General features: G+C 38.5%; 1 protein-coding gene across 1 annotated transcript in view; it reads right to left on the bottom strand.

Moving 5' to 3' along the window:
* LOC122798145 (ubiquitin-conjugating enzyme E2 E2) overlaps nt 1-25,674 on the bottom strand; it is a 2,036,734-nt gene that overhangs the window by 167,124 nt on the left and 1,843,936 nt on the right. The window contains exon 5 of the mRNA XM_044066864.1: nt 4,121-4,268. Coding sequence (XP_043922799.1) covers nt 4,121-4,268 — 148 coding nt within the window. The remainder of the gene's footprint in view (nt 1-4,120; nt 4,269-25,674) is intronic.

Here is a 25,674-nt window from a genome sequence, read left to right as displayed (position 1 = left end):
TTTATGATTTGATAATGAGGGTATCTGCCCGAGAGGTACTGAATAGTGTAGTTTAAATGCAACCCCTCTCATGTACTAAGCGTGTTGTTGATTACTGCTGAGATATAGGGACTATAATCAGCTCATAGCTGCTTATTTTTGTATCCTAAGGACATATATCTTTGCTGTATTTAAGCTGCCTAGTGGTCTGTACCTTTATATGCATAAATGTATTGTATTGTAATGCAACTGCTTTTATTTGGACTAGCCTAATTAACCTAATTGCAATTTGTAATCAAACTGTTTTTGTCTTTTCTCTATCTCTTTCTAGCTGGTTTAGGGTAATTATTCCCCTCTCAACTACAGAAAGTGCTCCGCGTGGACTCATAAAACTGCAACTTCCACCCTCCACTACCTGCCTGGGTTTTTTTCCCCTGGTTTCACTCTGTATACTGGCTATTATAACCTGGAGTAAACCACACCAAAGTTATACTGTATGTTTCATTGATATTTGTTCTTTTAATAGTGACATTGATGTTATTTCTGGGTATTCTCCCCTGATATAGAAACTAGACTTCTGCCAGTCTCCGTCAGCAGCCACCCCCCCCCCGTTTGCTAGACTGCTTGATTCCCTCACTATATCTCCTCTCTTCTGCTGATTAATATATATACTGCACTACCCTAAACCAATCTGTGACTCCAGTACTCTCTTCCTTACCCCTTCTCCTACCTAAAGTACTGTCTCTCTCCCTCTTGACATTATCCCAGCCTCTATTCATATTTCCCACACCTCATGTTTACAGTGTCTCTCCTGCCTGACTCTTTTCCTTTTAGTTCTTCTGGCCTTTACCTATCTACTATTGCTAGTTCTCTCTGTCCCTGTGCTCTCCGTTAATATCTCCACTACTCTCCTGCCTCCCTTGTAACTTTTCAGGGAACTGTTTCTCCTGAGCTTTACCTACTCATTGTCCCCCTGCCTCTAGTTAACCTAACTACCTCCTTGTATCCAGACCCACTCCCCTAGGATAGCTTCTTTCTGATTGTTCTCCACTCCTCTCCCCTGCTCTCACACGTTGAAAAATGGTTTATGCAGCATTGCCTCCTCCTTAATCCCAAAAAAACAAAGCTCCTTCTCTTTACTCCTACTAATAAATCTCCTACACCTCTCTTTACTATCACCTCAAATAATTCAACCTGCATTAACCCTGATAATACCACTCGACTATTAGGGGTAACCATTGACAACCGTCTTAACTTTGATGAACAAATAAATAGTACTATTAAAGCTGTAAATAAAAAAATTGGGACACTCCATAGAATTAAACCTTTCCTTACCCCAGCAGCCAGAAAAACCATTGCTCAGACCCACCTGCTCTCCACCCTTTTTTATGCTTGACCATTTATACCACACTTTCTAAAAATAACATCAATAAACTCTCAACCTGTTATAACAGTATAGCTAGATTCATTAATGCAACTCCTTAGAACTCACCACTGTTATAACCTGAAACAACTAAATTGGCTAGAACTAAATAACCACCTACTTTACCAACAACTACTTATAATTCATAAAACCCTTCACTTCCCTGAAAATACTCCAAGCCTGGCTAGACTTATTTCTCCATATAAGAACCTAAACACTCTGCCAACAAGTTTCTAGTATCTACAACTAAATCACATAATAAAGCTGGTGATGCACTATTTTCTAATTCCATAGGGAAACACTGGAATCTAATCCCTCAAGAAATAGCGACTCTTCAGTCCACCTCTCTCTTCAAAAGACAAATCAAAGCACACCTTACTTCTCAATGGCTATGTCCCTGTACCAATCCCGATTGAAAGTATGTCTCAATACACCTTATTATTTTTCCTTCCTGTCCCCTTACTGGCCCAACCTGAAGCTTTCTGGATTTGAGAGGTGAATACTAAGGGATTCCTATATCTCTTAATAACTTTAGTATGTAGTTCTTGCTTTTTGTTGTTAACTTGACCTTATTTTTTTAAAATGTGATAGATATCCTCTCTTGTACCTTGTATAAATCTACTAAGAAAATTGTTATAAATCACTGTAATTTTATCCATACTGGAGCTTTTCTCCCCGGGCCTCTACTGTAAACGGATATATGTCCAGCTAGACTAGCCCGGTCAACAAATGTAAAATAAAATAAATAAAAATAAATATATGGTAATTTTAACCCTTTCTCTGTCTCAAAAATATAGAAATACCCACCTACTCCATCATTCTGTAACACACATTTTTCCAGTTCATCTGGCTCTCCCTTTTCCTTTTGAATCTTTTTCAAATCCTCATCTACTTGTTTTCCTTCCTCCAAGAATCATACTTCAGAAACTTGAAAGTTCACAAACCTTCCCTTCAGTCTCTTCAGGATATAAAGGCTTACCCTTCTCAACTGCTCCAATTGCTTTAGCATCCGCCAAGGCAAAAGTATTTCCATTTGCGTTTTCATTATTTGTCCTTTGATGAGCTTTTAACTGTAAAATACTGAACTGTCCCTGCAACTTGTACTTTTGAATCAGTTTCCACATATCCTGCAAAACAAAAGTATGCTTCAAAGGTTTTCCTGCACTATCAGTGAACCCTCTCCTAACCCACATTGCCATATGTAGTCTCAAAGAATTTACTACATAAGCACTGTCACTATAAATATTTACTGGACATAAGTGCTGCAAAACATATTGTACAGACTCTACCTCAGCCCTTTGTGCTGACATGTATACTGGCAACCATAACTGGTCTCCCTCCCTCTTGCAATGTCACTATTGCAAACCCAATTAAAGTATTTCCCATCCTTCCAAAAACGTGCACCATTCACATACACTGTAGGAATGTGGCAGTCAAAATCTGCCTTTAATGGTGACTTATCCGGTTTCTCCAAATTTGCCATGCAGTCATGCACTTTCCCTTCATACCCAATATAACTGGATAAGTAGCACTTGTCCCCTGTTTGTATTTGTACTTTGTACTAAAAGTAGTTATCCATTTTGAAAAAAAAAAAGTCTGACTAATCCCTTCAGTGATTTTGTTGATCTCACTCACTGTCATTTAGCAAAGTCTTGACTGTCAAATTTGGAGTTTGATCTATAACCCCCAAAAACATTGTCAAATACTCTGTCTTATTTTTTTTTCTGCTGTGTTAGCCATTTCCCTTTAGCAGGTTTATTCACTTGAATATCTCTATACATTCAACTGTTTATGATATTTCAACAAGCCTATACTGTCAATGCCACACAAGCACATTCTGTTAAGCTAATCACAGTTGTTTACTGCATATTTCTTTTCTGTACTTGCAGATTCTGTTACATGTTATTTCTAAAAATATCACACTGTTACTATGACAGAAAGCAGTTTTACCAAACCTCTGTTACTGTGAAAGAAAAACAGTTCTACCAAATGTTTTATATATGTGTATATATATATATATATATATATATATATATATATATATGTGTGTGTGTGTGTGTGTGTGTGTGTGTGTGTGTGTGTGTGTGTGTATATATATATATATATACACACACACACACACACACACACACACACACACACACACACATTTCTATCAAATATTTTTGATTACTATGACAGAAACCAGTTTCACTTTATATAATTCTATCAATTCTTTTTTATTTGTATATTAACTATTCCCTTGGTTTTAGTGTATTCTTTTATTGTATAAATTATTTAGATTTTTTTCACTTGATGTATGTCCACATTTTGGGCTGAGACTGAAACTGGTCCAGTGGGATCAGTACTCTACTCCAGTTAAATTATATAAAGAAAGAAAAAATGCAAAGGCTATGAAATCACTGAAGGAATAAAAAAAAAATGAGTGGTAGACAAAATGCATTTCTGGTGAGGAAGAAACAGAATGTATGGTAATGTTTAACTTGGAGTGACACCTTATGCCATCAGCAGGGGTAAATATATTCTAGCTGGATCAAATACTCCATATACACCACTCTCAAAATGTAGGTCATTCCAATGGAAGCAATCATGTAGTATACTACTGCCTCTGGTGCAGACTCCAACGAACAAAGAACAAAGCATTTTAGGGGGGTATTGTAGGTAGGATATAACATGCATATCCATGCAAACATTTTAATAGCTTCTTCAGTCTCTTACCAGGGTTGCAGTCTGTGAGAAGCGAACAGATGGAAAGTAGCACCTTGGAGATGGTCAGCGCTGGACTCCAGTTATCTTTTAGGATATCTAGACATATAACGCCCTGGCTGTTAATATTGCAGTGGTAAATTCTCGTTCGGAAAGTTACCTGCAGAAGATAAAAAAAAATACCTTACAAATCTAAAAATTTATCTTCTACAGTACTGGCAGTAGTGTTCTGGGGCAGAGTCTGAAAAAAGTCCATGAAGGTCTCTGCTCTGTCAGTTATCAGATACAAATTAGTCAATTAATCAAATCAAAAATATTACACCAAATCTGAAATCACAAGATAAAGACCACTGGCCAAACATCAAAACCTACTCCTAATATGAGAGGATGCTTACAGACATGACAATAATCTTGTACCTGACAGTGTGGTGGAAGTGACACCAAATAATCCCATAAAGTAAGCAAAATCCCTCAATATGCAGTGCTGTTAAGCTACTGTTTCAGACATAAAGACCGTCTGTGCTGTACATACAAACGTAAGAGTTCTGAAACGTCTTGTTTTACTCACTATGGACATAAATAGCACCAAGAGGAGGGTCTCAAATGTTTTTACATAGCCAGAAGTAACTGAGAGCAATGCACATTCCACCATGCTGAAATTGTCTTCTTCTTTCGGCTCACCACAGCAGATCACCTGTCCACTCATGATTGGCAGTGGAGTTTTACAGTGCCGAGTTGCCAGCCCGGCGCCCAACCTTCCTCAGAAGGCACACAGACACGCAAGCACTCACGCCTAGGGCCTATATAGAGTGTCCAATCTACCTACAACATGTCTTTGGGATGGGGGAGGAAACTGGAGCACCCGGAGGAAACCTATGTGACCACAGGGAGGACATGCAGACTCTGCATTTCCACCATGCTGGAATGCAATCTCCAAATCTCACATTCTGGTAATAAATAATATTCTCTGTTTTCTGGTGTGCACCCAACACCCATCCTACACACAGGAACAGTATTTATTTGGCAAACACTCTTTCACAACTCTGTGAATGATATTACAATGTCCTTGACAACTGTTGTCACTCAACATCACAGCTTCTGTAACACTTAAAGTTGTTACCTTACTGGTGGATGAAGACTGAACGCTGGAGCTTCAATTGCCAGAGTTTCAACTTTGCTGGCCATTGGAGTTCCTCCATATCAAATCAATGTCAGTCAGTTGTGCTAGCAGATATGCTCTTTTGGGGAGAATTTCCCCCTTGTTTGAATTGCTGCACCCATGGAGTTGGTATGTATAAGTTTTGGGGATGTGGGGGTTTGCTCCCTGCAAAAAAACACAAAGTGCTTTACAACATTTTTTTTTTTATTTCAGTGAATATGGGTGGCTGCGGTGGTGCAGCGGCTAGTTTTCTCACTTCATAGCAAGAGATTCTCTGACTCGATTCTCGCTGGGGTGCCTTCTTTGCTCAATCTGCATGTCCTCCTTGAGGTCGCGTGGTTTTCCTCCGGGTGCTCCGATTTCCTCCCACACTCCAAAGACATGCAGTAGGTGAACTGGACACTCTAAATTGGCTGTAGGTGTGACTGTGTGTGTTAGTGAGTGGTATGGATGAACTACTGCAGTAGGGCTAGCCACCCGGCAGTGTAAACCTTGGCTAGAGATGATTGTCCCTGTTGAAATGACACCCCAACCCCATGTGAGAAATGGGAAAAGAGGTTATGGATGGATGGATGGATGAATACAGTTCAGGAATTCATATTCTTCATGCATTTGCTCTCATCCACTCATAAAGGAAGGAAACAAAGTCATTAATATCTAGGTGTCCACTCCAGTCAAATATAGTATGGCCTGGTGTTTAGTATTTATCTGTCAGCTGAGCAAGAATGTCCAACTGAACAATGCCTATTTTCAATGGCATTCAAGGATGACAGACTCATGAAGGCGATTATCACAGACATACCTCTCAAGTGTACCTCATTACGAGGAACGTACCTCATTTGGGATCTTAAAAAGTTCTTGTTCCTCAAAGTTCCACATTGAAAGACTCTGTCACACATTCAGTGTTAGGAATTTTTTAAGTGAAATCCTTTGTAAATAGAAATGAAACATATTAATTCATTAAAAGATCTTCTTTATAAGTAAAACCAGCATATTTTAACCATCCTATGACCTTCCTAGTTGAAGGTCGTTAGTAAGCCATTTGTATGTGCTCCACATTTTGCCCATTTGTTCCACATTATGAGGGCTAGTGTTCCTCATTTTGGACATGGAAGGTTGAGAGCTATGATCACAGATAGGAAACTGCATGCAAATGTCAGCACTCCAGATTTAACAATGTGAATAAAGAACAAATAGCAACATGATATATGTTTAAGCACAAAGACAAAACATCTGGGAACATTAAGTACCTCATTAATAAGAAAATAATACAACAGGACTATGATAAACATAAATTATATATGAGATTTAAGATACTACTGGAAAAAAGAAATCTCATCACCGAGCATTCAAGTGATACCAGAATTACAGTGGATATAAAAAGTTTACACACCCCCTGTTAAAATGCCAGGTTTTTTTGAGATATAAAAAAATGAGACCACAATAAATAATTTCAAAACTTTTCCCACCTTTAATGTGACCCATAACCTGTACAATTCAATTGAAAAACAAATTTGTTAGGGGGAAAAAAATATAAAAAATAAAAAACTTACAATATGCTGGTTGCATGTGTGCACACCCTTAAACTAATACTTTGTTGTGTGTGCACACTCTTAAACTAATACTTTGTTGAAGCACCTTTTGATTTAATTATAGCATTCAGTCTTCTTGCATACACACTTGCCATCAATTAAAGAGACTCTGATTAATCCCAAATAAAGTTCAGCCATCCAACTAGGATTTTCCTGACATTTACTCAGTTGCCTGCTACAGCAAATGCCATGGTTTCCAGACAGCTTACAAAGCATCAAAGGGATCTCATTGTTGAAAGGTATCAGTCAGGAGAAGGGTACAAAAAAATTTCCACAGCATTGGTTATACCATGGAACACTGTGAAAACAGTCATCAAAAAGTGGAGAAAATATGGGACAACAGTGACTTTGCAAAGACTTGGACGTCCCTCCAAAATTGATGAAAAAACAAGATGAAAACTGGTCAGGGAGGCTGCCAAGAGACCTACAGCAACACTGAAGGAGCTGCAGGAATTTCCTGCAAGTACTGGTTGTGTACTACATGTGACAACAATCTCTCGTATTCTCCATATATCTGGACTATGGGTAGGGTTGCAAGATGAAAGCCTTTTCTTATACAAAAAAGCAACCAGGCCTGACTAAAATTTGCAAACCAATACATCAAGTCTTCCAAAAGCATGTTGGGAAATGTGTTATGGTCTGATGAGACCAAGGTTGAACCTTTTGGCCACAATTCCAAAAGGTATGTTTGGCACAAAAACAACATTTTGCATCACCAATAGGGCACCATCCCCACGGTGAAGCATGGTGGTGGCAGTATCATGCTTTAGGGTTGCTTTTCTTCAGCTGGAACTGGGGCTTTATTCAAGGTAGAGAGAATTATGAACAGTTCCAAATACCAGTCACTTTTGGCCCAAAACCTTCAGGCTACTGCTAGAAAGCTGAAGATGAAAAGGAATTTCAGCTTTCAACATGACAATGACCCCAGGTATACATCCAAATCAACAAAAGAATGGCTTCACCAGAAGAAAATTAAATTTTTGGAATGGCCCAGCCAGAGCCCAGACCTCAATCCAATATAAAATCTGTGGGGTGACCTGAAGAGGGCTGTGCACAAGAGATGCCCTTGCAATCTGATAGATTTGGAGTGCTTTTGCAATGAAGAGTGGGCAAATATTGCCAAGTCAAGATGTGCCATGCTGATAGACTCCTACCCAAGAAGAGTGAATGCTGTAATTAAATCAAAAGGTGCTTCAACAAAGTATTAGTTTAAGGGTGTGCACACTTATGCAACCATCTTATTGTACGTTTTTTATTTTTTATATTTTTCCCCTAACAGATTTGTTTGTTTTTCAATTGAATTGTACAGGTTATAGGTCACATTAAAGGTGGGAAAAGTTTTGAAATGATTTATTGTGGTCTCATTTTTTTTATATCACAAAAACCTGGCATTTTAACACGGGTGTGTAAACGTTTTATATCCACTGTACAAGACCAGACTGCATATATATTTTTTCAAGATGCGTTTAAGTTCAAATGGAAGCATCTTCCCCAATGTACAAACACTTACATGAAAGCTGCAATCTCCAAAATGAGTTTTTTGGACCTGGGATTAAAAATAAGGCTATCAAGAACACATTAACCTTATGTTGTGTCTTGTACTGAACAGTACCTTTCAGTGATGGGGAGCGCAGAATTGTATGTACTTACCTTAACTGGATAAATAACTGCTTACCAAACTCAAAACATTTAGACTACAAAGTAAAGACCAAGGATGAATTCCAGAGTGGTGGCCAGCAGCAGATCTATCAGCTCTGCCACATTTCTGTTCTTGTTTGCTATAAAAGGCAAGCTGTGAGGTAGTGAAGAGATGAGCAGAGTTTGTATTACAGAATCAGAATTAGGTACATAAAACTTGTAGAAAGTATGGTGCTTGGGAAAAGAAAAGCTTTCCATGGTCTTACTGACCATGCCAAACTTCTAATAACTTTTGGCAACTACAACATTAACATTTGTTCAGAAGTATTTTACAGTTATAACTTATGTCAGACTATCTCCACTCTTACAATGCAGCACAGCACTACTTCAAAATATTAGATACAACCTTCTGTTCTTGAATTTTTTTTTTTAACTGAGGCACTAATGTTTTTGTCCATTACACTTTTCCTAATACTGTCGCTATATTGCTACATCCCTGATTTTTACATTATAACAGACACTTCATCATAAACATAATCTTAGAATATGACAAATTTGTAGACATTCTCTGTAATGTACATAAGACTAAAAACATTATTGTCTGTAAAAGATTACCTCCAAAAAGTGGATCACTATCCATGAAGATGTGGTCAGCTATGTGTACTGATTCTCATCCACTGTATCAAGGGCAGTGGAGAAAATTTTCACCGTAATGTGCACAGTGCAGTTGCTGACATCATAAAGACTGAAGACTGTCTATATAAAGTTGTGGGCAGGACATGATAGGAAAAAACATAGATTTCTTTGTCGGTATGGCATGTCATGCAGGCAGAGAATCCTTTCTCTGCCTCAGAAAGGAAAGTTAAAAAAAAGTACCTTTCAGTTTTCTCTTTTTTTTTTACTCCAAGTCAAAGAAAAGAAAATTACAAAGGACAAGTTAGTTTCTGATAACTAAAACATACTGAAACTATATTTTAGGGAGAAAATAAACCTCATATTGGACTTAAGCTGAAAGTGAAGTTGGGAATCACATCAAATTTAGCAAAAACTGCAAAGACACTGCAACACAGACATGATGTAATATCTTTTATTGGACCAAAACAGGTTTTGCAATTACTTGAGCTTTTGAGCTGGCTTGAGCTCTTCATCAGTTATTATCACATTTAGTGAAGCCTAACTTCCTTACAGTCACTTACACAAAGTAATATTTCTTGAGAACTTATGACCTGAAATAAGTGTATTTAAATTTGTAAGAGACAGAGAGAAGTGGTGCAAGGAATGCTATCCACCTTGACCTACTACTTATGCAACAGTGCTGTAAAGACTTTATTGCTTTGACAAGTTTATGAACAAAAATATCAAAATAAGGGGTTCTGTTCTAAGGCTCTCTTTTAATAGGAAGTCACAGTGACTGCAGTGTTCACAGCTGCCTAAAACTGGGTAGATATAATCTTCCTAAGGGCACTTTACTTCAAGAATAATTGGCTTGACGGCATACCTCTCAACCTGGAAACATCAAAAATCTGGACAAGGCCTAAGAAAAATAGGTACAAATCTGTATGCTGATTAACATAAAATTTGCATACATAATTATGCAACCGTGCCCACTCCAAATGGAATTCTGGGATAAAAACTTTCAAACGCAAACTGAAGAACAGACAACCAAAATATGGCACCAAAGTCCCCCTGCAGCCATTCCAATGTCCCATTACCTGGCTATTTCCCCCCATTTACCATAAACACTAATGTGTGCATACTGCTTTACTTCTACAATGATTGCTTGGATTTTATTTTTACATTTTATAGCACAATGCATAAACACTACTAGATATCTGCTAAACAAAGCAATTCTGTCTCACAATGAAAATAGACTTGGCATTAAAACTTCTCTCCCCTTGAAACTGCATTGAAACCCACACCACATCCAAAGAAAATGCATCTGGCGATTCTGGCCAGTGGTGGATAAAAATTACCTTTGGGCTGTTTTCAAATCATAGGCTCCTGGCACACAAAACAAGAAACATACACATGTTCCTTGTTGCACCTTCCTGACTTTATTAAATTATATTCCTTGTACAACACAGTGCACTTGCATTTTAAATTTATTGTTTGAACATTTTTCCAGTAGGCAACGAAAAAAAATGCATGAACCAATAATGACAAAACTGCCCAATTCTGAACATTTCCATAATAAGAGTCTACCTCCACACACATACACAATTACACACATACATATATATATATATATATATATATATATATATATATATATATATATACACACACACACACACAAAAACACATATACATCTCTACATATATATATATATATATATATATATATATATATATATATATATATATATATATATACATACACACACACACACACATCTTATATATACATATATATATATATGTGTATATATATATATATATATACACATATATATACATACATACACACACATATACATACATATATATATATATATATATATATATACATATATATATAGATATATACATATATATAGAATGACAGTAGTGTAAGCCATAGGCTTCTTGCACAGCTTCTCACATTTATTTTCAATTTCAGTTTTTTTTTTTTTTGGGGGGGGGGGGCAAAAACCAGGAAGACATTTTAAACATTACTTGTATAATTTTGTAAAGTTGCTAGAATAAAATGTTGTGTTACCACTATGCATTTCACTGCCGAGGACCCTGTGCACTACAGTCAGAGAAACATACCACTATGCCAAACCAGCAGTTTCCTGAAAGACAGGAAGACTGAAACTTAAATGGCTATCATTTAGTGAATTCAGTTCTCACTTCTCACCATAGCTCTCAACTTATTAGCACAAAAAACCTGGACAAAGCCAATAATGGGGGAATACAGAATTCAGTTTTCACTTCTCACCATAGCTCTCAATGTCTTAGCAAATCTGGACAAATCCAATAATGAATTCAAATGCCTGTCATTAGTGAATTCAATCCTTAGCCTAAGTACCTCTAGCCACCAGGTGTATTTATTGGGGGCATTTTCACACACACACACACACACACACACACACACACACACACACACACACACACACACACACACACACACACACACACTCCATTTAAGCTCTGCAGCAAAGCGAGGTCACCGGGATTAAGTGCACTTAGCAAACAAGCTCCGTTAAAGCTACAACTCCACTCGCGAGGTTAGCGGGAATACGTTAAGCAAAACACACTTTTTCAAGTACCTTAAGCAGTCCGTCCACAGACTGTTTCAAATACCTTAAGAACTCCCTCCACCATTGAAATACCTCAAACAAACTCCATTTAAGTTCTGCAGCAAAGCGAGGTCACTGGGAATAAGTACACTTAGCAAACAAGGTCTGTTTAAGCTACAACACAGCAAACAAACTCTATTTAAGTTCTGCAGCAAAGCGAGGTCACCGGGAATAAGTGCACTTAGAAAACAAGCTCTGTTTAAGCTATAACTCCACTCGAGAGGTCAGCGGGAATACGTTAAGCAAAACACACTGTTTAAAAATACCTTAAGCACTCCCTCCACAGACTGTTTCAAATACCTTAAGCACTCCCTCCACCACTGAAATACAGCAAACAAACTCCATTTAAATTCTGCAGCAAAGCGAGGTCACTGGGAATAAGTGCACTTAGCAAACAAGCTCCATTTAAGCTGTAACTTCACTTGCGAGGTCACCGGGAAATGGGAATACGTAAAGCAAAACATACTGTTTCAAATACCTTAAGCACTCCCTCCACCATTGAAATACTCTGTGCAGCAGCAGATAACTCCACCATTGGAATTTCGGAAAATGTTTCAGGAAACATCTAAACCACTCACAGATCATTCAAACAACCAGCCGGAAATAAGCCCTTGAGCTCAATTCTGACAGGCTGACGGAGCTGATGTCATCATGCATGTGATGGTGTCAGCCCAAAACATGCGAAATAAAAAAGTTTAAAAAAAAGTGAAAAAAAATCAGAACTGAAGGGGTGCCACTCGGGAATTGTGGCACCCCATTATTTGGACCCAAAACTCGGTAAAAAACGAGTAATTTGGTACAGTTGGGAGGTATGCTTGACGGAGGAGAATGAAAATTTAACTTGGCTCCAAATAATGTCAAAAACTGTTTTCTATTCATACACAATTTTACTACCTACATAGAACCACACAAAAAATATAAAATCTAAAAATCACAGGCAGGAACCACTCAGAATAAAAAAAAAAAAAAAAACTTCATTCTCTGGCACCTCGGCTAAAACACAGCCTTCAAGGAGTACTAAAAAAAATTCTAGCTAACATATTCAAATATACCCTTCAATAAAACAACTGACTGCGGTGGTGGTGCTGCGGTAGCGTTGTCGCCTCATAGTAAGATGTCCTGTTTGATTCTCAGCTAGAGCGCCTTTTGTGTGGCAACATGCGTGAATGGGCGTACCTTCGTTGAAGGTTATGCGTCAGGGCCAGCAACTCGGCACGTAAAAATCTACTGCCAATCATTAGCGGACCGGAGTTCCGCTGTGGCGACCCCTAACCGGGAAAAGCCGAAAGACACAACAACAACAACCAATAAAAATACACATTAAATTAACACACTCCAATTACAATCTACATTGAAATCTGAAGGACAAAGAGTATTAAACTTTAAAATAAAAATAGCTTCCTTGTACATAAGTTTTCTCTTATAAACATTTTCTGAACAATAATTCACAAACACTTTTTCTAAAACTGTTGCCTTTAAACCACTAGGGTCACACTTGTGAAGCTGTGCAAAATGCTGTGCAACAGGACTTTCAGTTCTAAATTGTTTAATTTTTCTAATATGTTCTTGCAACCTTACTTTAAACTTCCTTTTACTTTCCCCAATGTAAGTCAAACCACACGGACATTGTAGAGCATATATGATACCTTCTGTATCACAGCTGTAAAAATCAGAAGTATAAAAGGAAACCCTATTTATATATGTAAATATCCTAACAATGTACTGACATACATAACAATGACCACATGGGTAGGTCCCTAAAAGATCAGGACAAGCAGAAGGAGCTGGGGGCAAACACAAATAATTATGGATCAAATATCTCTCAAATTTCATCCCCTCCTATAAGATATACTAAGAAAAGGATATAACACACCAGCAAAGTTTCACTGTAATGTGCACACTGCACTTGCTGACATCAGCAAGCCTGAAGACTGTCTCTATAATGTGGATTTGACTCGATAGGAAAAAACATAGATTTCTTTGTCTGTATGGTATGTCATGCAGGCAGAGATACCTTTCTCTACCTCAGAAAGGAGAGGTCAAGCTAAGAAAAAAAATGTGTTTGCGTTTTCTCTTTTTTGACTCTTAGGCAAGGAAAAGAAAATTACAAAGGACAAGTCAGTTTCTGATAACCAAAACGTACTGAAATCATATTTTAGGGAGAAAAGAAACCTCACATTTGAGTTAAGCTGAAAGTGAAGGTGGACTTTTCCTTTAAGACAGTCAAGGGAATCGCATCAAATTTAGCAAAAACTGCAAAGACAATGGAACACAGACATGATGCAATACCTTCTACTGGACCAAAACAGGTTTTGCAATTACATAGGTTCATAGGTAGATACTAGGCTATCTGCCCTAGGGCATTTATAAGCCTAGCCAGAGTGTATTTGGCTTCCGCCTCCCTATTAGATTAGCCTACTGTGCCTCTGTAAAGTAGGTCACAGAGGGTACCCTTTTAAGATTAGTTTACTGTGCCTCTGTCTAGCAGGGACACAGAAGAGATCCCAGGGGTGAATTTGTGATTTCCCATCCACGCGTCCAGATTTTGCTTGAAGAGGGTCAGCGAGGGGCTATGTCTAACATGAATTGGGATTCTATTCCAGAGTGAGGGGAGCCTCTGGGTAATGAATCTGTCCCTCCAGCATGTACTATTTATTTTTGTGCTGAGGTTTAGGTCCCTGGAGCGTGTAGCTCTAAGGGACTTGGATTTTTTGAGGTGGAGCATGTCCATTAATTCTGGGTTTGACATGGCTTTGTACGTCAGGCATAGATCACCTCTGAGTAGGCGGTAAGCAACTGAGTAGAGCTGGAGTTTCTTTAGTCGAGCTGCATAGGACATCTGTTTGTAGCCCATGATCCTCTTGGTGAGGTACTTTTGGGGTCTCTCCAGTTGCTGCAGGTGTCGGGTAAGGTACATCCCAAAAGGGGAATTGTATTAAATTATGGGCCTGATGAGTGACGAGTATAGGGGCACAATGACTTCTCTTGATCTGGATGCGAACCCTTTCGTGATAAGATGGGCTATATAGAAGGTCTTTCTAACCACTTTGGCAACGTGATTATCAAAGGAGAGATTACTATCTACGTTGGTCCCCAAATCTCTAATTACTTCTTCCGTACTTAATGGATTACCACCTATGTGGTAATTTGTGGGCACCTTGTTTTTCCCAAAGGGGATGACTATGCACTTTTTAGCATTTAGCTTGAGGCCGTGGCTCTGGCACCAAGCATCCGTCTCTGTGAGACCCTTTTGGAGGATGCTTGTGTCAGCTGGAGATTCGATTATGGCCCTCAGTTTGCAGTCATCTGCGAACTTTGTCAGCCATAATCCCCCCGTGTTAGCCTAAACCTCAGAGAAGTATATACTGAACAAGAGAGGTCCCAGAACTGAGCCCTGTGGGACGCCACTTGTAACTGGTTTGGATTCGGACATGGCACCTGCGATTCTGACCTTTGAGCCAGTTTGCAACCCATCTTGTGATATAGGGGTTGATATTTAAGCTGGTAAGCTTATTTATGATGCCCGAGTGGGGTATTGTATCGAAGGTTTTTGCAAGGTCCAGGTAGGCTGTGTGGACTACCTTGCCCTCATCTATGGCTTTGGTAACTGTTTCAAAGAAATCAACTAGGTTTAAGAGTCAGGATCTGCCCTTAACAAAGCCGAATTGGGTAGGGTCCAGTGTCTGGAGGCTCCCAATGTCTTTGTTTATGAGTTTCATGATAATACGCTCCATAGCTTTACAAACCAGACTAGTCAGGCTTATGGGGGCGATAGTTTCCGGGGTCCGTTGTGGCACCACCTTTGTGGAGTGGGACCACTGTAGCTGTACACCATTCTTTGGGTACATATCCTGTAGTAAGGCTAAGTTTGAACAGTGACTTAATGTGAGGGTTCAGTTTGTCTTGGAGCTCGTGTAAGACACAGCCTGGGACACCGTCCGGTCCCATAGATGCTGTGTTTTTTGCTTTGGAGAGGGCAGCTTTCACCTGTGCATCTGTGATGTCAGGAAGGTTACATTCAGTTGGGATAGGCATTTGCTCCTTTGGGGGGGAAGAGGGGGAGAAGTTTGCGCTGAATCTGTCTGCCAGGATGTTGGTTATGTCTGTAGGTTCGGTATATTTTGTACCGTTATGCAACAATTCAGAGCATATCTGGGAGTTTCCGCCCATGTTCCTGACATAACTAAAGAAGGCCTTGTGATTATCTTTAGTGTCTAGGGCAATTTTTCTTGCGAAACTGGCCTTTGATGATTTTATGAGGGATCAAAGTTTCTTGCTAATACTGATCAGAGATGCCTTCCCTTTTGGGATTTTGCTCTGTCATGTAGTAGCTTCCTCCTTCTGTTGTATAGCTTATTTATGGCCAGGGTCCACCAGACCGGTCTCCTGTTTTTGGAGGAGTGAGTCTTGGTTTTATTTGGGATAGCACGATCCATGCATTCCTGCAGGTGCTCATAGAATGCATTTGTAAAGGATTCTGCAGATTGGGCTGTATTATCCTCTGGCCCAGGGGCTTTGAAGGATTCCACCTCAGTCTTGAGAAGTGCAAAGTTGGCTTTTGAGAAATTCTTTACAGTGATTTCCTTGGCTGAGGGTGGGGACGGGATATGGATGTCCAGGGAAATTTGTTTATGGTCTGATCTTACCAATAAGGGGTTTACCTCTGGTGTGGAACATAGAGTCTCCATGTTGGTGATGACCAGGTCCAATATGCTATTCCCTCTTGTGGGAGTGGTGACCAGTTGTTCCATTGCATTAGAGTTTATAAATTCAAGGAACCGTTGGGCGAGGGTGTTTGGGCTTGAGTAGTTTTCCCAGTCAATGTTTGGGTAGTTGAAGTCACCCAATAACATAGTGTTTGGAGAGACCTTCATATTCTCCAGTGTTCTCAGGAATGCCAAGTGGGGTTCCTGTAATAGGGAGGGTGTTCTGTAGCAGGCTACAAACTGAAAGGCAGTTTTGCCCGCTGTTAGTTGCACATGGATGGTTTCTGATGCTTCGTGCAGTGCCACTAACCTGGAGGTGTAGGTATCTTTGATGAATATAGATACTCCCCTCCTTTTGTGCTTCAGTCCGAGTTTTGGGGCCGAAACGCATGGTATGAGTTATAACCTGGTAGTGCTGGGGTGCTCTCAGGAGCCTTGAACCAGGTTTCTGTTACTGCACAGACATCGATTTTCTCCATACTGAGGAGAGCCTCGAGTGCATGCATATTGAGGTTTAGACTTCTGGCAATGAGTAGCATTACCTTTAGTTTTTTTTATCCTTGGTTTGTCTATGGAGGTGGGTTTGTCCTTTGAGCCTTGCCTAAAAAAGGCACTATGGGGGTGGCAAGAGCCTTGGCCAGTATATGAAAGCCAAAGGGTGACAGGTGCAAGCCGTCCCTAATGAAGCAATGTGGCTTGTCGAGCATGTCATCCCAGGCTGACAGACACTGGATCCTCTTTGAATGACACCAATACTTTAGCCAATTGTTGAAATTGATCATTTTGTCTTTATACTGTGGCATCATTCTTGGTAAGGGCAAGATGCTACTCAAGGTCAGGGTCATACCAGGCTGGGCTACATGGTCAGAGAGCTCCTCTATGTCTCTTTTCATGTAGTCCAGGGAGGTACGTCTCAGGTCATTCACACCAGCATGGACAATGATGGAGTCATACTTGTACTTGCTTTGGAGTGACCTGAGTGCTTGCATTATGTGGCGGATCCTGGCACCCGACAGGCAGCTTACAGTGACCTTCTCCTTGTTCAGTCTGGTGAGCAGGACGTCAGTGTGCCGGACAATAGAGTCCCCTATAACAAGTGTATTTGGTGTGTTGTTTGGCGTTAAGGGCTGTGACTGTGAGGCACACTGATTTTGTGAGATATGTGATTTGTGGGTATTGTTGAGGGGTGGCTGTTGCTTGGATATCTGCTTAGGAGGTCTTTGCTGTTTAGGCAGATTTTTATTTAGAGCCTCCGGGTATGTTTTTGTGTGTTTATGTGTTGGGTATGCAGATGCAATAGGTCTGTGTGAGACTGGATTTGTGGTGTGGGTGGTTACCTTTTCCTCCTGACTGACTGTGCCAGTCTTGGGTTGAGAGAGCTCTGCCTCCAGTTTGGCTGTGTAACTGCATCTCTCACATGTACTAGAGTTTGTTGGAAGGAGGAGAGGGTTGTCTGTGTACATAAGGCAATTGTAACATTGCCTCAAAATTCCCAGATTCACCAGCTGGACTGGAGAGTAACCTTGAAACTGGCCCTTGGACATACTAGATTAGTATAGGGAACTGTTTTTTTACTGATCAGATTAGGGAAGGGAACTGATTTTTCACTTGATCAGGAAGGACCAATCGGGAGCCTAATACTTATGAGAAGTCAAGGAGGGTGTAGTGCTTTAGTTATTTAGTGTTTCCTTATAAGAGCTGAGCAAGTGCAGGGCTTTAGAAAGAGAATAGAGTGATTACTTTGAGAGTTTGAATAGTTCTAAGGGAAAAAGTGAAGAGCAGACTTTGTGGAGCCTGGAATAGTTTAAACCTGTTTAGGCGGCGCTGCCTGACGCTGCTCAGTGCGCAAAACCGTGTAAAAAGAGAGTTGTAGGGTTTTAAGAGAGAGATCAAGGAGTTTAGAATTGACCCAAAATGGCCAATAAAACTACAGCTTCTAGGTAGTAACCACACCTCCAGGGACAGGCAGGCTGTTTAGTGTTAACCACTCCCACTGGTGAACACAGAGACTTCCCTTTAGCCCAAGCAAGCACTGGCCTTCTAGAAACTTCCAAACAGTTCAGAACAGCAAATCTGTAACTGAACTTTCTTAACTTTCAGAAAGCTTTCGAGCTGGCATGAGCTCTTCGTCAGTAATTATCACATTTAGTGAAGCTTAACTTCCTTACAGTCACTTACACAAAGTAATATTTCTTGTGTACTTATGACCTGAAATAAGTGTATTTAAATTTGTAAGAGAGAGATAAGTGGTGCAGGGCTTAATGCTACCCACCTTGACATACTACTTATGCAACAGTGCTGTAAAAGCTTTATGGTTTGACATGTTTATGAACAAAAATATCAAAATAAGGGGATCTGTTCTAAGGCTCCTATTTTAATAGGACGTCACAGTGACTGCAGTGTTCACTGCTGCCTAAAACTGGGTAGATATAATATTCCTAAGGGCATCTTACTTCAAGAATAAATGGCTTGACAGACGAGAATGAAAATTTAACTTGGCTCCAAATGTCTCAAACTGTTTTCTATTCATACACAGATTTATTATCTGTATTTAAAATGCCTGGACATGAATAAAATAAGGAAATGAAAAATACTTATGACTAATAAAATTAATCATTTTCATCAGTCTACCTCACAAAAATAACTTTCAGTATCACTTCTCCAGATTATAATTTGGTGAAAAGGAATCTTTTCTTTGGATATTTTACCCGAAAGGAATCGAAATATTTAAAAAAGTCAGATTTCATTTAAAGACTGATTATAACAAAAATTTTATAATCTAATTTCACAAAATATGCAGAAAAATACGACAGAATTTAGTAGATTCATGTTTGTCACTAACACTAAGCATCTGGATTTGGTGTTTTTCAGACTCTTTCATCATGATGTACAGCAAACATTTTTAACTGCCTTTTCATTTATGTACTGTCAGGAATGAAAACGATATTGTTTTACTATATTATGCCATGCTTAAACACCTGGAGCACTAAGAAACAACAGGAAAAGCAGTATTTTTGCAGTAACTTAATCTCTGAAACTGCTGGTTAATACAGATTATGACTGCATCCGACACTGAACCTACAGTAATCCTGGAGTGCTTCTAAGGAAGATTTATTAACTACAAATGAGCTCCATGACAGGAAAGACATAAATGCACAATAAACCTATAGTAAAGTACACCATAACTTTGTCTAAGTGCTTGAAACAACTAAGGTTAGAAGAGGCTTACAATAGAACTGATTATTATTTCTTTTTTAGTATCAGAAATGCAGTAACAGGACTTCACCCAGGGTCTGCAAGAAACACAGCCATTTGGATCAGTGCTTTCTCTTCCTCAGTAAACAAATGTATATACACAAATAATAAATAATAACAAAAGAAGGGATACAACTGGTCTCTGAAGATGTACATTCCTTACAGTGGTAGAAACACAAATGCTGAAAAACATAAAGCTATAAATGCTAATCTGCACAAGGAAAACAATATGCGTGTGCCACAAACTCATGAAATGCTTAAAGCCTCCCCAGCTGCTCTGCAGGAGAAAAAAGATCTTTTTTATTTCTGTTATTGTAATTAAAGCTTTCATGTTATACTCATAGATAATGCATAGGGATTTCTACCATGACTTTAATATAAATTACAAACTATTATGTAAATACAGTACTGAAGAAAATTGCTATCCTTTGTTACACAAGAATACTTTTCTGGCAGCTCCCTATCAATTTAGCTTAACCTTTACTTCCTCAAGGTAGGTAAGTATTACTTATGTCACTAATAATTGCAGGTTATAAAAATAAGAAAACAATGACTAAAACGTGTATTGGATACTAGCACAAAAAGTAGTCTAAAGGGGGATCTGTCAACCTTTTTTATAAATGCCTTTGTCATCCAAGATAAGTATGATTCCTTCCTGAGCAGCCAAGTATTTTAATTCTAATTTAGGTTTAAAAGAAGCTGTTTTACTTTACTGTACCCAGGAGTGAAAACGTGTACAGCTAATCTGCAAAGGACACGACCCCACTGAGATAGCAACATGAGTGCGTATAATGCCTAATTAAATATCAAGGAGAGTTCATGTTCTATGAGAGGCAAAGAGTTCTTCTCAGTAACAAACTAACCCCTCCCCCCAATTCCACATCTCACATCTTATGAATTGAATTTGTCCAGCTGAAACATAACGCATGGGAAAATACTAGGAAACACTCTCTGAAAGGTTTCATAGCCACTAAGACCACAAGAACATCTGAATTAATAAAAGAGGACTCAAACTAAAGTGTTTCAGCTGTCTCTTGTGGGAACTGTACATTTATGAATATGTCCAGCATTTCCCCAAACACGTGACATGACATGATAAGGACGTGACCTTTTTCAACAACTCAGGAACATATTTACAGCAAACCAAAATATGCTGATGAACCACATTTTAACCAACACCTGGACATAGTTACAACTTTTAAAACTACTCCTTTTCTTTTAGTTAAGTTCATTTCATCAGGTTACAGTTACATAGCTGTAGACTGCCAGGCACTCACTCAATGAAGAAATTTCTGCAAAGTCTAGACTGTTTCTATAATACCACTACAGATATGGGATCCTTCACATTAAGACAGCCTTTCACTTTTCATTTGTTTTTCTTCCCCTGAACATGATTATATACAGAAATGATACTGGTAGGATCACGTACTTTATTTTCATTCATCAGTCAAGCAGATGCTTTTCCAGATGATCTTCAACATTAAGCTTACTGATGAAAAAGCCAATAAAGTTACTCTGTTAAGACAGAGAAAAACAAACTGAACTCTGGAGGATTGCATGAGCATATGCTGTCATGACGTATGCTTCAAGGATCAGCCACCATGACCGATATGTCACAGGGGTGAACTGTTGTCAGACATCACAGAACAACTAAGGAGAAGTGGCTTAAATGGAAAGGACCCCAGAGCCTTTACTGTCACATTCCCCACAAAGGTTATCATAACACCCTGAAAACAGCTCCATTACATATGCATAAACTATCAAAGATGAAGGAAGAGCAAAACCTCTTCACTGTAATCTCTATTACAAGATTACTGTTTCAGGAACAATTCCATAAGATACAACTGTTAAAGCTTCAGTTTAGGATGAACTTTTATTTAAGCAATATACAATGCAGAGGAATAGGGAAGGGAGTTGAATGGTCATGAGAGCATAACTTAAGTGATCAAACCATAGCCTTTCCTACCATAGTTAAATACACAAATTACTTACAACCCTGCTATGATATATTGCTGATATACAATGGCATTTTAAAAAAGAAGCATCCTGTCTAAAATAATTTGCCAAGCATTATATGCAAGCAATAATGCCTGACAGTGTGTGTTAATGTGTAATTATTGCCCATTCAGTGGTGTTAAGAGGCCCAATGCTCTATACCTCTGGAAGGGCATTAATTATACATTAGCACACACACTGGAGGGCACTACTGCACTTACAGAATACGCTTTCTGTAATATTGTTGTGTTTTACTTATTTATTTTTTAAGTATTATATTATTTTTTTACATACTTTTGATGTAAAATAGTTCCTCTGCCTAATGTTCAAACTTGCTGTAGTATATGTTATTTGTGCTGGAGGAAGAATTTTACATCCAAAATACAATATTTTAAAAAAATGTCCAGGTATTTACTTTATATTTTTGGTTCATTTCTCCTAAAACGTTTAGTTTACAGCCATTTATTAGAGACTGATGTCTCTAAGTCATGACATAAATTTGAGTTTCAGACTTTTTTCATTTAGAAAATTATTGTAACATAAATCCTGTTATTTAAGCAACTTTTAAAAGAATAATAATTACAATCTGATCCTACTTTTGAGACTTTGGTCTCCGTTTATTTTACTTATCCATATTTCTTTAGCTGAAAGGTCGGGAGGTATGTAGACCACTTTACAACTATTACCAGTGGTCGATCTCTCTCATGCAGGCACACATACACACACCTTTGCTTCAGAAAATGCAAGCTGACACAAATCCTAACTTTGAAGTAATGTTGTGATTTTATAACAAGATCATGTAAAAATATATTGTTATTTGAGCCTCTGTTCTTGTTTGTCTTTTCAGATTTTCCTGGTTAGAGGTTGCCACAGCAGAACTCCGGTCCGCTAATGATTGGCAGTCGATTTTTATGGTGCCGAGTTGCCAGCCCGACGCCCAACCTTCAGCGAAGGCACGCATGTCTTTCGGAGGCCACTCGACCGCGGGGAGGACAAGCCTCTGTCCCCTGTTTATTTTATGCTTCTCCAGATATGCTGAGGTAAGAGGTCGAGAAGTATGCAGACCTCTTAACTGCTGCTGCTGCCAGGGATCGCTCTCACTCTTCCCTCTCTTTGTCTCTCTCTCTCTCTCTCTCTCACATACACACAAATACACAATCTCTTCTGTTTTCATACACGAATACACTCTCACTCACAAACATATACAAACACATGTGCACACTTTGTAATTTTAAGTTTCTTTTCTTTTTTTTACTTTATACTTGCTAAACAGCAAAAGTGCTGCATAGCGAGTGCAAAGTAACAGCTCGATCGATCTCACTGTTCAGTCTCTCACACACATATACACAGTCTCTTCTGCTTTCACACACACATACATATACATGGAAAGTATCTTCTGCAGACAGAAATGTAAACACACTCATACACAAACATACACACACATACTTCTGTTTATTTTTTTTACACTCGCTAAACAGTAAAAGAGCTGCTTAGCAAGTGTAAAATAATGGCTCGATCAATCTCGCCTGTACTCACATGCACGCATACACTTCTGCACAGACAGACAAACACAAACATGTGAAATAATGGCGGCTGTTAGTTTTTTTTTTCTGTCCAAGCTCCAAGGTGGCTTGCTATGCTGTCGTGAAGTGGGGAACTTGTTTTTCAGTGGGCATTACTTCTATATTAATACCCTGCTGGAGAATGTTCATTCTCAAATAAGGATGCGATCTACAGCTCGCCCATTCTCTAATACAGTATAAATCAATCTCCATTCTTTGTCTGTATTTCTGTATGAAAGTTAGTGATAATGGCCTTGAAATATACTGAAATATACTACACATGTACATGCTGACGAATTCATCCATCCATTCACAACCTCTTTTTCACATTTTTGCGAATGGGGTCAGGCTGTCACTAACAGTGACAATCATCTAGAGTTGAGGTTTACACCGCTGGGTGACTAGCCCTGTTGTGGGCATGCTAACAAATGAATGTTTACTGCAAACTCCCAAAGCAGTACCAAATTCAGCCTAAAAGCTACTAGTCATCAATAACATATTACTTGTATTTTAATACAAGCTGGTACAGCCACTGTGCATACACAGTTCAAAATTCTTAAGGTCTGAATTCTTTATCACTATAAATTATTCTGGTTCTGTGTTTTTGTAAATGCAAAAACCATTTTTTTGCATCACAAATCCTAAACTGAATCTGATTTAATGTCTCACATACAGACATACATACAAATATTTCAAGCACGGGCATTAACACTCTTCTAGCCTGCCAATATACCAAAACACTTGCTCCCATAATAAGTGTCCAGGCTATTCTTAAAATATCTAAAATAGAGCTTGCTTTAATGTAGTTTGGTATTCTGTTCCATGCATCAGCTGCTCTCTCAGAGAACCAATTAGTACACTTCTCATTTCTAAAGAATCTTCTACATAGGTTGTCTGATGATTCTCTACTACTTTTTGATAACCCCAAACATTCCCAGAGATAGCTGTCTCTAAATGCCCCATATACCTGAATAAGATATCCTCTTAGACACTGTACGAGTTCATATATTTTAGTCTTTCATAATAACTTAAATTTTCACATCTATGGATGCCCTTGGTATATTTCCGCTGTACTCGTTCCAGTTTACTCATCCTTGTTTTCTTATAAGGTTTCCATATTGTTATTCCATAGTCAGGTTTGGGCCTAATGTAACAATCAATGACTTTATCATTTCTGATTTCCTAGACTGTACAACTCTATATATACAACCTATAGTTCTATAACTATCATTAACCAATTTGTTGATATGATTAGAAAAACTCAAAGCTGGATCTACCCATATACTCAGGTCCTTAAATGAATCTGCAGTTTCAATCACTGTATGCTGTACTAAATAAGCACCTTTTAATTTATGTCTCCCAAATCTCATATGCTTCGTTTTTGATATATTTATCAGCATATTATTCTCCTGTGTTTAAATGGTCAATTTAGTCAAGTTCTTTTGCAAACATGACTTATCTGTAAGACATGTAATCAGTTTACCCAATTTCAGATAATCTGCATATAGACTATGGAATACCTCAGACGAAAATGTTAGGTCTGAAAGATACAATATAAACAAGTAAGGGCCTTGGACAGAGCCCTGTAGGACACCCTGACTGTAACCAGCAATTTCACCTGTCCAGTTGCTGTATGATACTTGCCATATCCTATTTGTAAGCCATGCAGCTATCCACCTGATCAAGAGTACATCAATAGGGGGTTCCATGCTGAGATGGCAGACTGAATGCAGCACTTTTTTGGGAACTCCATAAAACTACTTTAAATAAAAGGAAATTAACTAAGTTTCTTCAGAAAAAATGATCAGAAAACCTTGGACAACATTACTACAGCCAGTATACTAACTTTGGAATAGATTCATCAAAAATTTCCTGTCAAAATTATCTGGAGTTTAAAACTATTCTGGGAGAATGAGTGGCTCAAATAATTCTCACTCAGAAACTACTCTGAGAAAAGAAATTTAGCTGATGTCCTCTACATTACAAGAGTTATCATTAAAAATGGACAGTTTTACAGACAATTTAGAAAATTTAAAAGAAAGCTGCCATAAACAAGCTGAAACCTTCAAAGAACTGATACAGCAACACCAAACTAAAATAATAAACATTGAAGTGTCTTTATCTGACATAGATGGAAGGTTAAAGGAAGAAGAAATGCAGGGATAATTCCTTCAGTAACAAAATACATGGCTTACCAACAAGGTAGATGATTTAGAAAATAGAGAAAGGGGAACTAATATAGGAATCTTTGGACTACCTGAGAAGACTGAAGGTGATGATATTATTTTATTTTTAAACTCTTGGTTACCTGACCTTCTTGACTTAAAAGAGGGTATTTCCTATGGCATAGAAAGGGCTCATAGAGCTATAGGGAAACC

Source organism: Protopterus annectens, chromosome 3.part1, assembly GCF_019279795.1.
Source record: "Protopterus annectens isolate FY-2018-M chromosome 3.part1, PAN1.0, whole genome shotgun sequence".
NCBI classification, from domain to species: Eukaryota; Metazoa; Chordata; order Ceratodontiformes; family Protopteridae; genus Protopterus; species Protopterus annectens.
This window is presented reverse-complemented; position numbering and strand designations above follow the sequence as displayed.